This window comes from Crinia signifera, chromosome 3 (assembly GCF_055691185.1).
Source record: "Crinia signifera chromosome 3, ASM5569118v1, whole genome shotgun sequence".
Taxonomy (NCBI): Eukaryota; Metazoa; Chordata; class Amphibia; order Anura; family Myobatrachidae; genus Crinia; species Crinia signifera.
Genome location: NC_139219.1, coordinates 337,804,175 through 337,821,859, shown reverse-complemented (window position 1 = coordinate 337,821,859; position 17,685 = coordinate 337,804,175). Strand labels below are relative to the sequence as shown.

The window sequence follows — 17,685 nt, the reverse complement described above, 5'->3', positions numbered from 1 at the left end:
ACATGGAATGACGAGGACCGATCTACAATGGATTTAGGTGAAATATATTTTAACAGGTCCCTATTGGATTTCTACAAGGGGATGGAGGCCATGTGTCCACATAGATAGTATGTAATGACGTGTGCATGTATGTTTATTACAGTTGTACTGGTGCAGTGCGTGTGTTATTGTATGAATATTTATTTGGTGGTAGAACAACATACGCCAGCAGGCCCTTTAATGTCCCGCATGTTGGTACTTGGAGTTCTCCAAGCATACTTGGCATGCTGGGACATGTAGTTCCACAGCCAAAACCAATATTTCTCCTATTTGTCACACAAATGCCACCAACCCGGTACCCACATCCCATTGGTGCCATGGAATTGCCCCAGGCTTCAGCCATGGCCATTTTGTGCCCTGTAGAGGGGGCCTTTATTGGGGGGCCCCATCTCCCCCAGGAACCCCATTCAGAGTTGACTAGTATCTGGGTTAGGCCATGGGGACCACTATAAATGTGTCCGCTGTCTAATGACCTTTAACCTTACTGACTAGTGGAGCTCGTTATCGGGGACCCTATGTCTTTTGTCCCTCATATTTTGCTGGTTATTTAAATACAGGGGGCGGCTTCTCAGTCTTTCTCCATATGTTTGGAACCAGCACCGGCTTAACTAGCCCGGGGCTGGTAATGGTTAGAAGCCCCCCCCCCCCCCCCGCACCAATTGTTTTATTTTACACATTGATGCCTTGCAATGATCTGACTGATACAGACAATGCTTCAGCGTCGGACATTCTCCGTCAGAACATAGACCTTATCCCGTTCATATACAGCTGAGTTGCTGATTGGCCAAAACATCTGATCTTAGTAAATTTCCCTCTTAGAGAGTATTGTCAGTGTGTAAAAGCAGACTTATAACATACATATACACCACAGCAGGGTCACCGGACACACCACAGCACGGTCAGCGGACACACCACAGCAGGGTCACCGGATACACCACAGCAGGGTCACCGGACACACCACAGGAGGGTCACCAGACACACCACAGAAGGGTCACCAGGCACACCATAGCACGGTCACCGGACACACCACAGCAGGGTAACCAGACACAGCACAGCAGGGTCACCGAACACACCACAGCAGGGTCACCGGGCACACCACAGCAGGGTCACCGGTCACACCACAGCAGGGTCACCGGACACACCACAGCAGGGTCACCGGACACAGCACAGCAGGGTCACCAGGCACAACATAGCAGGGTCACCGGACACACCACAGCAAGGTCACCAGACACACCACAGCACGGTCACACCACAGCAGGGTCACCGGACACACCACAGCAGGGTCACCGGACACACCACAGCAGGGTCACCGGACACACCACAGCAGGGTCACCGGACACACCACAGCAGGGTCACCGGACACACCACAGCACGGTCACCGGACACACCACAGCAGGGTCACCGGACACACCACAGCACGGTCACCGGACACACCACAGCAGGGTCACCGGACACACCACAGCAGGGTCACCAGGCACAGCATGGTCACCGGACACACCACAGCAGGGTCACCGGACACACCACAGCAGGGTCACCGGACACACCACAGCAGGGTCACCGGACACACCACAGCAGGGTCAACAGGCACACCACAGCACGGTCACCGGACACACCCCAGCAGGGTCACCGGACACACCACAGCAGGGTCAACAGGCACACCACAGCAGGGTTACCGGACACACCACAGCAGGGTCACCAGACACACCACAGCAGGGTCACCGGACACACCACAGCAGGGTCACCAGACACACCACAGCAGGGTCACCGGACACACCACAGCAGGGTCATCGGGCACACCACAGCAGGGTCACCGGACACACCACAGCAGGGTCACCGGACACACGACAGCAGGGTCACCGGACACAGCACAGCACGGTCACCGGACACACCACAGCAGGGTCACCGGACACACCACAGCACGGTCACCGGACACACCACAGCAGGGTCACCGGACACACCACAGCAGGGTCAACAGGCACACCACAGCACGGTCACCGGACACACCCCAGCAGGGTCACCGGACACACCACAGCAGGGTCAACAGGCACACCACAGCAGGGTCACCGGACACACCACAGCAGGGTCACCAGACACACCACAGCAGGGTCACTGGGCACACCACAGCAGGGTCAATGGACACACCACAGCAGGGGACACACCACAGCAGGGTCACCGGACACACCACAGCAGGGTCACCGGACACACCACAGCAGGGTCATCGGGCACACCACAGCAGGGTCACCGGACACACGACATCAGGGTCACCGGACACACGACAGCAGGGTCACCGGACACACCACAGCACGGTCACCGGACACACCACAGCAGGGTCACCGGACACACCACAGCACGGTCACCGGACACACCACAGCAGGGTCACCGGACACACCACAGCAGGGTCAACAGGCACACCACAGCACGGTCACCGGACACACCCCAGCAGGGTCACCGGACACACCACAGCAGGGTCAACAGGCACACCACAGCAGGGTCACCGGACACACCACAGCAGGGTCACCAGACACACCACAGCACGGTCACCGGGCACACCACAGCAGGGTCACTGGACACACCACAGCAGGGTCACCGGACACACCACAGCAGGGTCACCGGACACACCACAGCAGGGTCATCGGGCACACCACAGCAGGGTCACCGGACACACAACATCAGGGTCACCGGACACACGACAGCAGGGTCACCGGACACACCACAGCACGGTCACCGGACACACCACAGGAGGGTCACCAGGCACACCATAGCAGGGTCACTGGACACACCACAGCAAGGTCACCAGACACACCACAGCACGGTCACACCACAGCAGGGTCACCGGAGACACCACAGCAAGGTCACCGGACACAATACAGCAGGGTCACCGGACACACCACAGCAGGGTCAACAGGCACACCACAGCAGGGTCAACAGGCACACCACAGCAGGGTCACCGGAGACACCACAGCACGGTCACCGGACACACCACAGCAGGGTCACCGGACACACCACAGCAGGGTCAACAGACACCACAGCACGGTCACCGGACACACCCCAGCAGGGTCACCGGACACACCACAGCAGGGTCAACAGGCACACCACAGCAGGGTCACCGGACACACCACAGCAGGGTCACCAGACACACCACAGCAGGGTCACCGGGCACACCACAGCAGGGTCACCGGACACACCACAGCAGGGTCACCGGACACACGACATCAGGGTCACCGGACACACGACAGCAGGGTCACCGGACACACCACAGCACGGTCACCGGACACACCACAGGAGGGTCACCAGGCACACCATAGCAGGGTCACTGGACACACCACAGCAAGGTCACCAGACACACCACAGCACGGTCACACCACAGCAGGGTCACCGGAGACACCACAGCACGGTCACCGGACACACCCCAGCAGGGTCACCGGACACGCATTAGGAGGTACCTAATTTGTTAAACTAATTTATACTAATTAATATAGTTCATCTTAGGTAGGATACAGAAGGTAAACATGTGGTTGCTATTAGATACACCTACATGGTACTGCCAGGCCTCTGATAGATATTCCCATTTCAATACATTATAGCTTTTATCCGATAAGGTTATCACTATAGCTACCGTGGAGGCGTGGGGCAGACGTGGGGCAGATGTGGGGCAGATGTGGGGGAAGATATGGGGAAGATGTGGGAAAGATGTGGGGAAGATGTGGGGCAGACATGAGGCAGATGTGAGGCAGACGTGGGGCAGACGTGGGGCAGATGTGAGGCAGACGTGGGGCAGACGTGGTGCAGATGTGGGGAAGAGCAGTCGGGTATTTATTTGGCTTTCAGATGGTGACTATATAACGTGACATGAGGATAATCCATTCATCACGTACAGTATGTGGAAATGCCTAATCCATCACTGTCGGTGCCTACAAAACAGCTTCCGTAATCCTGTCACTCAGAGGCTCGTTATCAGGTGATAAACTACCCTGAGCTATGTACACACTGGATGATGTGTCATCCAATCTGACAGATTAGACCTCGGGGCACATCTGGCAGTGTGTATGTATGATATGTGCACCCACACCATCATCAGTGAATGCAACATGGCATCCAACATTGTACCCCCCCACCTCACATTGGCAAGTGTGTATGCCAATGCCGGCTCCCAATCACCCACATTGTTATCTGTGTACCCAGCTCTCTCAGACATGGGGCGGGATGCTATATAGCAGAAATGCGGTAAAAACCCCGTTTTCGGGGTTTCTACCGCATCTCTATATGCTATATGGCGCCTCCGCAGTGTCAGCGCTGCGGAGGGAATCGCCAGCTAAAGCTGGCGAATCCCTGCAGAAGCCTATGGGCTTCTTACCGCAGCGCTGTTTGAGGGATCCGTCACGGATCCCTCCCAGCGTGCCCTGCGGCCGGCGCCGGGGTCTGCGCATGCGCAGATGGACTCCCGGGTCACAGACCCGGAAGTCCAGTGCCGGCACCGCATCGCAAGGGACAGCTCTTACCGCAAGAGCTGTCCCTTGCATGAATAACGGCATATGTTATAGCATATGCCGTTATTAAAAATGCGATGTCCGGCGAAGGGGGCCGCGGATGTTACAACATCCCGCCCATGGCAAGCCCTGACAGTAACTGTTAGCACATGATAACCTATCCCACATGATATATACAGTAGATACACATTTATACTTACAGAACATTCCCAAGGAATGACTTTGGACAACATTCCTTTTAAACCATCAATCATGCACTTATTTTGAGATTATTTTTAGTCCTTTTTTTTAATGATGCATTTAATTGAGGTGGTATCCAGGACCTCTATAGTCACACCCTCCTTTTTTAAATTATACATTATAAAATACTCTCATAACTTGGAATCAAAGCCATGACCTTCCATATTGCAGTCAGACACCCTTCTCATTGATCTATATAATTGTATTGAGGATCTATCATATTATTTTGAAATGTGTGTCTTAAATAAAGCAGGAACATATACTGTAGAATCAGTGGTCAGCACAATAGCATTCCTGACATCAGCATAATACACGTAGATTCTGAAACATCTATATTGTGTCCTCCTGCACTGGTAATGCAGCACACGTATACAGTAGGTAGATGCACACGTATACAGTAGGTAGATGCACACGTATACAGTAGGTAGATGCACACATATACAGTAGGTAGATGCACACGTATACAGTAGGTAGATGCACACGTATACAGTAGGTAGATGCACACGTATACAGTAGGTAGATGCACACATATACAGTAGGTAGATGCACACGTAAACAGTAGGTACATGCACACGTATACAGTAGGTAGATGCACACATATACAGTAGGTAGATGCACACGTATACAGTAGGTAGATGCACACATATACAGTAGGTACATGCACACGTATACAGTAGGTAGATGCACATATATACAGTAGGTATATGCACACGCAAACAGTAGGTAGATGCACACGTATACAGGAGGTAGATGCACACGTATTCAGTAGGTAGATGCACACGTATACAGTAGGTAGATGCACACATATACAGTAGGTAGATGCACACGCAAACAGTAGGTAGATGCACACGTATACAGGAGGTAGATGCACACGTATACAGGAGGTAGATGCACACGTATTCAGTAGGTAGATGCACACGTATACAGTAGGTAGATGCACTTGTATACAGGAGGTAGATGCACACGTATACAGTAGGTAGATGCACACGTATACAGTAGGTAGATGCACACGTATACAGTAGGTATATGCACATGCATACAGTAGGTAGATGCACATGCATACAGTAGGTAGATGCACATGTATACAGGAGGTAGATGCATACGTATACAGTAGGTAGATGCACACGTATACAGTAGGTACATGCACACGTATACAGTAGGTAGATGCACACGTATACAGTAGGTAGATGCACACGTATACAGTAGGTAGATGCACACGTATACAGGAGGTAGATGCACACGTATACAGTAGGTAGATGCACACGTATACAGTAGGTAGATGCACACGTATACAGGAGGTAGATGCACACATATATAGTAGGTAGTAGGTATATGCACACGCATACAGTAGGTAGATGCACACGTATACAGTAGGTAGATGCACATGTATACAGGAGGTAGATGCACACGTATACAGTAGGTAGATGCACACGTATACAGGAGGTAGATGCAAACATATACAGTAGGTAGATGCACACGCATACAGTAGGTAGATGCACACGTATACAGTAGGTATATGCACATGCATACAGTAGGTAGATGCACACGTATCCAGGAGGTAGATGCACACGTATACAGTAGGTAGATGCACACATATACAGTAGGTAGATGCACACATATACAGTAGGTAGATGCACTCGAATACAGTAGATGCACACATATACAGTAGGTAGGTGCACACGTATACAGTAGGTAGATGCACATGCATACAGTAGGAAGATGCACACGTATACAGGAGGTAGATGCACATGTATACAGTAGGTAGATGCACATGTATACAGTAGGTAGATGCACACGTATAAAGTAGGTAGATGCACATGCATACAGTAGGTAGATGCACACGTATACAGTAGGTAGATGCACATGTATACAGTAGGTAGATGCACACATATAAAGTAGGTAGATGCACACGCATACAGTAGGTAGATTCACACGTAGAAAGTAGGTAGTTGCACACATATACAGTAGGTAGATGCACACATATAGAGTAGGTAGATGCAAACGTATACAGTAGGTAGATGAACACGTATACCGGAAGTAAATGCACACGCATACAGTAGGTAGATGCACACGTATAAAGTAGGTAGATGCACACGCATACAGTAGGTATATGCACATGTATACAATAGGTAGATGCACACGTAAAAAGTAGGTAGATGCACACTCATACAGTAGGTAGATGCACACGTATACAGTAGGTAGATGCATACGTAAAAAGTAGGTAGATGCACACTCATACAGTAGGTAGATGCACACGTATACAGTAGGTAGATGCAAACGTATAAAGTAGGTAGATGCACACGCATACAGTAGGTAGATGCACACGTATACAGGAGGTAGATGCACACGCATACAGTAGGTAGATGCACACATATACAGTAGGTAGATGCACACGTATAAAGGAGGTAGATGCACACGTATACAGTAGGTAGATGCACACGTATACAGTAGGTATATGCACATGCATACAGTAGGTAGATGCACACATATACAGTAGTTAGATCTACACGCATACAGTAGGTAGTTGCACACGCATACAGTAAGTAGTTACACACGTATACAGTAGGTAGATGCACACATATACAGTAGGTAGATGCACACGTATACAGTAGGTAGATGCACACGCATACAGTAGGTAGATGCACACATATACAATAGGTAGGTGCACATGCATACAGTAGGTAGATGCACAAGTATACAGTAGGTAGATGCACACGTATACAGTAGGTAGATACACAAGTATACAGTAGGTAGATGCACACGTATACAGTAGGTAGATGCACAAGTATACAGTAGGTAGATGCACACGTATACAGTAGGTAGATGCACACGCATACAGTAGGTAGATGCACACATATACAGTAGGTAGATGCACACGTATACAGGAGGTAGATGCACACATATACAGTAGGTAGATGCACACGTATACACTAGGTAGATGCACACGTATACAGTAGGTAGATGCACATATATACAGTAGGTAGATGCACACGTATACAGTAGGTAGATGCACACATATAAAGTAGGTAGATGCACACGTATACAGTAGGTAGATGCACACGTATACAGTAGGTAGATGCACACATATACAGTAGGTAGATGCACACGTATACAGTAGGTACATGCACACGTATACAGTAGGTAGATGCACACGTATACAGTAGGTAGATGCACACGTATACAGTAGGTAGATGCACACATATACAGTAGGTAGATGCACACGTATACAGTAGGTACATGCACACGTATACAGTAGGTAGATGCACACGTATACAGTAGGTATATGCACACGCAAACAGTAGGTAGATGCACACGTATACAGGAGGTAGATGCACACGTATTCAGTAGGTAGATGCACACGTATACAGTAGGTAGATGCACACATATACAGTAGGTAGATGCACACGCAAACAGTAGGTAGATGCACACGTATACAGGAGGTAGATGCACACGTATACAGGAGGTAGATGCACACGTATTCAGTAGGTAGATGCACACGTATACAGTAGGTAGATGCCCTTGTATACAGGAGGTAGATGCACACGTATACAGTAGGTAGATGCACACGTATACAGTAGGTAGATGCACACGTATACAGTAGGTATATGCACATGCATACAGTAGGTAGATGCACATGCATACAGTAGGTAGATGCACATGTATACAGGAGGTAGATGCATACGTATACAGTAGGTAGATGCACACGTATACAGTAGGTACATGCACACGTATACAGTAGGTAGATGCACACGTATACAGTAGGTAGATGCACACGTATACAGGAGGTAGATGCACACGTATACAGTAGGTAGATGCACACGTATACAGTAGGTAGATGCACACGTATACAGGAGGTAGATGCACACATATACAGTAGGTAGTAGGTATATGCACACGCATACAGTAGGTAGATGCACACGTATACAGTAGGTAGATGCACATGTATACAGGAGGTAGATGCACACGTATACAGTAGGTAGATGCACACGTATACAGGAGGTAGATGCAAACATATACAGTAGGTAGATGCACACGCATACAGTAGGTAGATGCACACGTATACAGTAGGTATATGCACATGCATACAGTAGGTAGATGCACACGTATCCAGGAGGTAGATGCACACGTATACAGTAGGTAGATGCACACATATACAGTAGGTAGATGCACACATATACAGTAGGTAGATGCACTCGAATACAGTAGATGCACACGTATACAGTAGGTAGGTGCACACGTATACAGTAGGTAGATGCACATGCATACAGTAGGAAGATGCACACGTATACAGGAGGTAGATGCACATGTATACAGTAGGTAGATGCACACGCATACAGTAGGTAGATGCACACATATACAGTAGGTAGATGCACACGTATACAGGAGGTAGATGCACACATATACAGTAGGTAGATGCACACGTATACACTAGGTAGATGCACACGTATACAGTAGGTAGATGCACATATATACAGTAGGTAGATGCACACGTATACAGTAGGTAGATGCACACATATAAAGTAGGTAGATGCACACGTATACAGTAGGTAGATGCACACGTATACAGTAGGTAGATGCACACATATACAGTAGGTAGATGCACACGTATACAGTAGGTACATGCACACGTATACAGTAGGTAGATGCACACGTATACAGTAGGTAGATGCACACGTATACAGTAGGTAGATGCACACATATACAGTAGGTAGATGCACACGTATACAGTAGGTACATGCACACGTATACAGTAGGTAGATGCACACGTATACAGTAGGTATATGCACACGCAAACAGTAGGTAGATGCACACGTATACAGGAGGTAGATGCACACGTATTCAGTAGGTAGATGCACACGTATACAGTAGGTAGATGCACACATATACAGTAGGTAGATGCACACGCAAACAGTAGGTAGATGCACACGTATACAGGAGGTAGATGCACACGTATACAGGAGGTAGATGCACACGTATTCAGTAGGTAGATGCACACGTATACAGTAGGTAGATGCCCTTGTATACAGGAGGTAGATGCACACGTATACAGTAGGTAGATGCACACGTATATAGTAGGTAGATGCACACGTATACAGTAGGTATATGCACATGCATACAGTAGGTAGATGCACATGCATACAGTAGGTAGATGCACATGTATACAGGAGGTAGATGCATACGTATACAGTAGGTAGATGCACACGTATACAGTAGGTACATGCACACGTATACAGTAGGTAGATGCACACGTATACAGTAGGTAGATGCACACGTATACAGGAGGTAGATGCACACGTATACAGTAGGTAGATGCACACGTATACAGTAGGTAGATGCACACGTATACAGGAGGTAGATGCACACATATACAGTAGGTAGTAGGTATATGCACACGCATACAGTAGGTAGATGCACACGTATACAGTAGGTAGATGCACATGTATACAGGAGGTAGATGCACACGTATACAGTAGGTAGATGCACACGTATACAGGAGGTAGATGCAAACATATACAGTAGGTAGATGCACACGCATACAGTAGGTAGATGCACACGTATACAGTAGGTATATGCACATGCATACAGTAGGTAGATGCACACGTATCCAGGAGGTAGATGCACACGTATACAGTAGGTAGATGCACACATATACAGTAGGTAGATGCACACATATACAGTAGGTAGATGCACTCGAATACAGTAGATGCACACGTATACAGTAGGTAGGTGCACACGTATACAGTAGGTAGATGCACATGCATACAGTAGGAAGATGCACACGTATACAGGAGGTAGATGCACATGTATACAGTAGGTAGATGCACATGTATACAGTAGGTAGATGCACACGTATAAAGTAGGTAGATGCACATGCATACAGTAGGTAGATGCACACGTATACAGTAGGTAGATGCACATGTATACAGTAGGTAGATGCACACATATAAAGTAGGTAGATGCACACGCATACAGTAGGTAGATTCACACGTATAAAGTAGGTAGTTGCACACATATACAGTAGGTAGATGCACACATATAGAGTAGGTAGATGCACACGTATTCAGTAGGTAGATGCACACGTATACAGTAGGTAGATGCCCTTGTATACAGGAGGTAGATGCACACGTATACAGTAGGTAGATGCACACGTATACAGTAGGTAGATGCACACGTATACAGTAGGTATATGCACATGCATACAGTAGGTAGATGCACATGCATACAGTAGGTAGATGCACATGTATACAGGAGGTAGATGCATACGTATACAGTAGGTAGATGCACACGTATACAGTAGGTACATGCACACGTATACAGTAGGTAGATGCACACGTATACAGTAGGTAGATGCACACGTATACAGGAGGTAGATGCACACGTATACAGTAGGTAGATGCACACGTATACAGTAGGTAGATGCACACGTATACAGGAGGTAGATGCACACATATACAGTAGGTAGTAGGTATATGCACACGCATACAGTAGGTAGATGCACACGTATACAGTAGGTAGATGCACATGTATACAGGAGGTAGATGCACACGTATACAGTAGGTAGATGCACACGTATACAGGAGGTAGATGCAAACATATACAGTAGGTAGATGCACACGCATACAGTAGGTAGATGCACACGTATACAGAAGGTATATGCACATGCATACAGTAGGTAGATGCACACGTATCCAGGAGGTAGATGCACACGTATACAGTAGGTAGATGCACACATATACAGTAGGTAGATGCACACATATACAGTAGGTAGATGCACTCGAATACAGTAGATGCACACGTATACAGTAGGTAGGTGCACACGTATACAGTAGGTAGATGCACATGCATACTGTAGGAAGATACACACGTATACAGGAGGTAGATGCACATGTATACAGTAGGTAGATGCACATGTATACAGTAGGTAGATGCACACGTATAAAGTAGGTAGATGCACATGCATACAGTAGGTAGATGCACACGTATACAGTAGGTAGATGCACATGTATACAGTAGGTTGATGCACACATATAAAGTAGGTAGATGCACACGCATACAGTAGGTAGATTCACACGTATAAAGTAGGTAGTTGCACACATATACAGTAGGTAGATGCACACATATAGAGTAGGTAGATGCAAACGTATACAGTAGGTAGATGAACACGTATACCGGAAGTAGATGCACACTCATACAGTAGGTAGATGCACATGTATACAGGAGGTAGATGCATACGTATACAGTAGGTAGATGCACACGTATACAGTAGGTACATGCACACGTATACAGTAGGTAGATGCACACGTATACAGTAGGTAGATGCACACGTATACAGGAGGTAGATGCACACGTATACAGTAGGTAGATGCACACGTATACAGTAGGTAGATGCACACGTATACAGGAGGTAGATGCACACATATACAGTAGGTAGTAGGTATATGCACACGCATACAGTAGGTAGATGCACACGTATACAGTAGGTAGATGCACATGTATACAGGAGGTAGATGCACACGTATACAGTAGGTAGATGCACACGTATACAGGAGGTAGATGCAAACATATACAGTAGGTAGATGCACACGCATACAGTAGGTAGATGCACACGTATACAGTAGGTATATGCACATGCATACAGTAGGTAGATGCACACGTATCCAGGAGGTAGATGCACACGTATACAGTAGGTAGATGCACACATATACAGTAGGTAGATGCACACATATACAGTAGGTAGATGCACTCGAATACAGTAGATGCACACGTATACAGTAGGTAGGTGCACACGTATACAGTAGGTAGATGCACATGCATACAGTAGGAAGATGCACACGTATACAGGAGGTAGATGCACATGTATACAGTAGGTAGATGCACATGTATACAGTAGGTAGATGCACACGTATAAAGTAGGTAGATGCACATGCATACAGTAGGTAGATGCACACGTATACAGTAGGTAGATGCACATGTATACAGTAGGTAGATGCACACATATAAAGTAGGTAGATGCACACGCATACAGTAGGTAGATTCACACGTATAAAGTAGGTAGTTGCACACATATACAGTAGGTAGATGCACACATATAGAGTAGGTAGATGCAAACGTATACAGTAGGTAGATGAACACGTATACCGGAAGTAGATGCACACGCATACAGTAGGTAGATGCACACGTATAAAGTAGGTAGATGCACACGCATACAGTAGGTATATGCACATGTATACAGTAGGTAGATGCACACGTAAAAAGTAGGTAGATGCACACTCATACAGTAGGTAGATGCACACGTATACAGTAGGTAGATGCACATGTAAAAAGTAGGTAGATGCACACTCATACAGTAGGTAGATGCACACGTATACAGTAGGTAGATGCAAACGTATAAAGTAGGTAGATGCACACGCATACAGTAGGTAGATGCACACGTATACAGGAGGTAGATGCACACGTATACAGTAGGTAGATGCACACGTATACAGTAGGTAGATGCACACGCATACAGTAGGTAGATGCACACATATACAGTAGGTAGATGCACACGTATAAAGGAGGTAGATGCACACGTATACAGTAGGTAGATGCACACGTATACAGTAGGTATATGCACATGCATACAGTAGGTAGATGCACACATATACAGTAGTTAGATCTACACGCATACAGTAGGTAGTTGCACACGCATACAGTAAGTAGTTACACACGTATACAGTAGGTAGATGAACACATATACAGTAGGTAGATGCACACGTATACAGTAGGTAGATGCACACGCATACAGTAGGTAGATGCACACATATACAATAGGTAGGTGCACATGCATACAGTAGGTAGATGCACAAGTATACAGTAGGTAGATGCACACGTATACAGGAGGTAGATGCACACGTATACAGTAGGTAGATGCACACGTATACAGTAGGTAGTTGCACACGTATACAGTAGGTAGATGCACACATATACAGTAGGTAGATGCACACGCATACAGTAGGTAGGTGCACACATATACATTAGGTAGATGCACACGTATACAGTATGTAGATGCACACGTATACAGTAGGTAGATGCACACATATACAGTAGGTAGGTGCACACGTATACAGTAGGTAGATGCACACGTATACAGTAGGTAGATGCACATGCATACAGTAGGTAGTTGCACACATATATAGTAGGTAGATGCACACGTATACAGTAGGTAGATGCACACGTATACAGTAGGTAGTTGCACATGCATACAGTAGGTAGATACAGTAGGTAGATGCATTGTCACACTACAGGTGTCAGTCACAGTATGTACATTTAGTGTCGCTCAGTGCAGTCCTGAAGTCAGGTGTGGTACAGTACTTACGAGGAGTTACAGCAGGAGATGCTGCGGTGCCCACACAGAACAGGGTGAGCAGCAGGATGGACCCAGTAACCGGAGACATGTCTGTGTGCTGGTGATGGGTGTAATGCCCTGATTACATGCCGGGTGCTTTATAGGAACCAGGAAGGGAGGAACAGAGAACATGATAAACAACATTTACATTTATTTCACAATACTATTATTATAATATTCACAGCGCACAGCAGTAAATGCTAATTGTGTAAGGAGTTGTGTAACAGAGATCATCTTAATGACTGATTTCCACATCTCACATTATTAATGTCACAACTACTGCGGATTAGAAGTGTTCAGCTGTCACGCATCATGGGGAGAACAGCCTGGGGCAAACGTGTCATCACTGGAGGGGATTTCCCAGCCAGGTTCTCAGAGTGCAGTCCATTGTCAGTCAGCATCATGGGGAGAACAGCCTGGGGCAAATGTGTCATCACTGGAGGGGATTTCCCAGCCAGGTTCTCAGTGTGCAGTCCGCTGTCACGCATCATGGGGAGAACAGCCTGGGGCAAATGTGTCATCACCGGAGGGGATTTCCCAGCCAGGTTATCAGTGTGCAGTCCGCTGTCACGCATCATGGGGAGAACAGCCTGGGGCAAATGTGTCATCACCGGAGGGGATTTCCCAGCCAGGTTCTCAGTGTGCAGTCCGCTGTTAGTCAGCATCATGGGGAGAACAGCCTGGGGCAAATGTGTCATCACTGGAGGGGAATTCCCAGCCAGATTCTCAGTGTCAGAGTGCAGTCCGCTGTCAGTAAGTATCATGGGGAGAACAGCCTGGGGTAAACGTGTCATCACTGGAGGGGATTTCCCAGCCAGGTTCTCAGTGTCAGAGTGCAGTCCGCTGTCAGTCAGCATCATGGGGAGAACAGCCTGGGGTACATGTGTCATCACTGGAGGGGATTTCCCAGCCAGGTTATCAGTGTCAGAGTGCAGTCCGCTGTCAGTCAGCATCATGGGGGGAACAGCCTGGGGTAAATGTGTCATCACTGGAGGGGATTTCCCAGCCAGGTTCTCAGTGTGCAGTCCGCTGTCAGTCAGCATCATGGGGAGAACAGCCTGGGGCAAATGTGTCATCACTGGAGGGGATTTCCCAGCCAGGTTCTCAGTGTGCAGTCCGCTGTCACGCATCATGGGGAGAACAGCCTGGGGCAAATGTGTCATCACCGGAGGGGATTTCCCAGCCAGGTTCTCAGTGTGCAGTCCGCTGTCACGCATCATGGGGAGAACAGCCTGGGGCAAATGTGTCATCACCGGAGGGGATTTCCCAGCCAGGTTCTCAGTGTGCAGTCCGCTGTTAGTCAGCATCATGGGGAGAACAGCCTGGGGAAAATGTGTCATCACTGTAGGGGAATTCCCAGCCAGATTCTCAGTGTCAGAGTGCAGTCCGCTGTCAGTAAGTATCATGGGGAGAACAGCCTGGGGTAAACGTGTCATCACTGGAGGGGATTTCCCAGCCAGGTTCTCAGTGTCAGAGTGCAGTCCGCTGTCAGTCAGCATCATGGGGAGAACAGCCTGGGGTACATGTGTCATCACTGGAGGGGATTTCCCAGCCAGGTTATCAGTGTCAGAGTGCAGTCCGCTGTCAGTCAGCATCATGGGGGGAACAGCCTGGGGCAAATGTGTCATCACTGGAGGGGAATTCCCAGACAGGTTCTCAGGGTCAGAGTGCAGTCCGCTGTCAGTAAGTATCATGGGGAGAACAGCCTGGGGTAAACGTGTCATCACTGGAGGGGATTTCCCAGCCAGGTTCTCAGTGTCAGAGTGCAGTCCGCTGTCAGTCAGCATCATGGGGAGAACAGCCTGGGGTACACGTGTCATCACTGGAGGGGATTTCCCAGCCAGGTTATCAGTGTCAGAGTGCAGTCCGCTGTCAGTCAGCATCATGGGGGGAACAGCCTGGGGTAAACGTGTCATCACTGGAGGGGATTTCCCAGCCAGGTTCTCAGAGTGCAGTCCGCTGTCAGTAAGTATCATGGGGAGAACAGCCTGGGGTAAAGGTGTCATCACTGGAGGGGATTTCCCAGCCAGGTTCTCAGTGTCAGAGTGCAGTCCGCTGTCAGTCAGCATCATGGGGGGAACAGCCTGGGGCAAATGTGTCATCACTGGAGGGGATTTCCCAGCCAGGTTCTCAGAGTGCAGTCCATTGTCAGTCAGCATCATGGGGAGAACAGCCTGGGGCAAATGTGTCATCACTGGAGGGGATTTCCCAGCCAGGTTCTCAGAATACAGTCCATTGTCAGTCAGCATCATGGGGGGAACAGCCTGGGGTACACGTGTCATCACTGGAGGGGATTTCCCAGCCAGGTTCTCAGTGTGCAGTCCGCTGTCAGTCAGCATCATGGGGAGAACAGCCTGGGGCAAATGTGTCAACACTGGAGGGGAATTCCCAGCCAGGTTCTCAGGGTCAGAGTGCAGTCCGCTGTCAGTCAGCATCATGGGGGGAACAGCCTGGGGCAAATGTGTCATCACTGGAGGGGATTTCCCAGCCAGGTTCTCAGTGTGCAGTCCGCTGTCAGTCAGCATCATGGGGGAACAGCCTGGGGTAAACGTGTCATCACTGGAGGGGATTTCCCAGCCAGGTTCTCAGTGTCAGAGTGCAGTCCGCTGTCAGTCAGCATCATGGGGAGAACAGCCTGGGGTAAATGTGTCATCACTGGAGGGGATTTCCCAGCCAGGTTCTCAGAGTACAGTCCGCTGTCAGTCAGCATCATGGGGAGAACAGAGTGGGGTAAACGTGTCATCACTGGAGGGGATTTCCCAGCCAGGTTCTCAGTGTGTAGTCCGCTGTCAGTCAGCATCATGGGGGGAACAGCCTGGGGTAAATGTGTCATCGCTGGAGGGGATTTCCCAGCCAGGTTCTCAGTGTCAGTGTGCAGTCCGCTGTCAGTCAGCATCATGGGGAGAACAGCCTGGGGTAAATGTGTCATCACTGGAGAGGATTTCCCAGCCAGGTTCTCAGTGTCAGAGTGCAGTCCGCTGTCAGTCAGCATCATGGGGGGAACAGCCTGGGGTAAATGTGTCATCCCTGGAGGGGATTTCCCAGCCAGGTTCTCAGTGTCAGAGTGCAGTCTGCTGTCAGTCAGCATCATGGGGGGAACAGCCTGGGGTAAATGTGTCATCACTGGAGGGGATTTCCCAGCCAGGTTCTCAGAGTGCAGTCCGCTGTCAGTCAGCATCATGGGGGAACAGCCTGGGGTACACGTGTCATCACTGGAGGGGATTTCCCAGCCAGGTTCTCAGAGTGCAGTCCGCTGTCAGTCAGCATCATGGGGAGAACAGCCTGGGGTACACGTGTCATCACTGGAGGGGATTTCCCAGCCAGGTTCTCAGAGTGCAGTCCGCTGTCAGTCAGCATCATGGGGGGAACAGCCTGGGGTAAATGTGTCATCACTGGAAGGGATTTCCCAGCCAGGTTCTCAGAGTGCAGTCCGCTGTCAGTCAGCATCATGGGGGAACAGCCTGGGGTACACGTGTCATCACTGGAGGGGATTTCCCAGCCAGGTTCTCAGTGTCAGAGTGCAGTCCGCTGTCA

At 48.7% G+C, this 17,685-nt stretch overlaps 1 protein-coding gene across 2 annotated transcripts in view; it reads right to left on the bottom strand.

Annotated features, from left to right (window-relative positions):
- Positions 1–17,685, bottom strand: part of LOC146062829 (antileukoproteinase-like) — a 57,341-nt gene that overhangs the window by 20,135 nt on the left and 19,521 nt on the right. Inside the window, exon 2 of one of the 2 annotated variants that reach the window (XM_083174835.1) lies at positions 14,122–14,247. In XM_083174835.1, the coding sequence (XP_083030961.1) occupies positions 14,122–14,200 (79 nt within the window). In that variant the 5' untranslated portion in view covers positions 14,201–14,247. Of the gene's footprint in view, positions 1–14,121; positions 14,262–17,685 lie in introns of those variants that run through there. The other variant, XM_083174836.1, reaches the window with a different exon arrangement.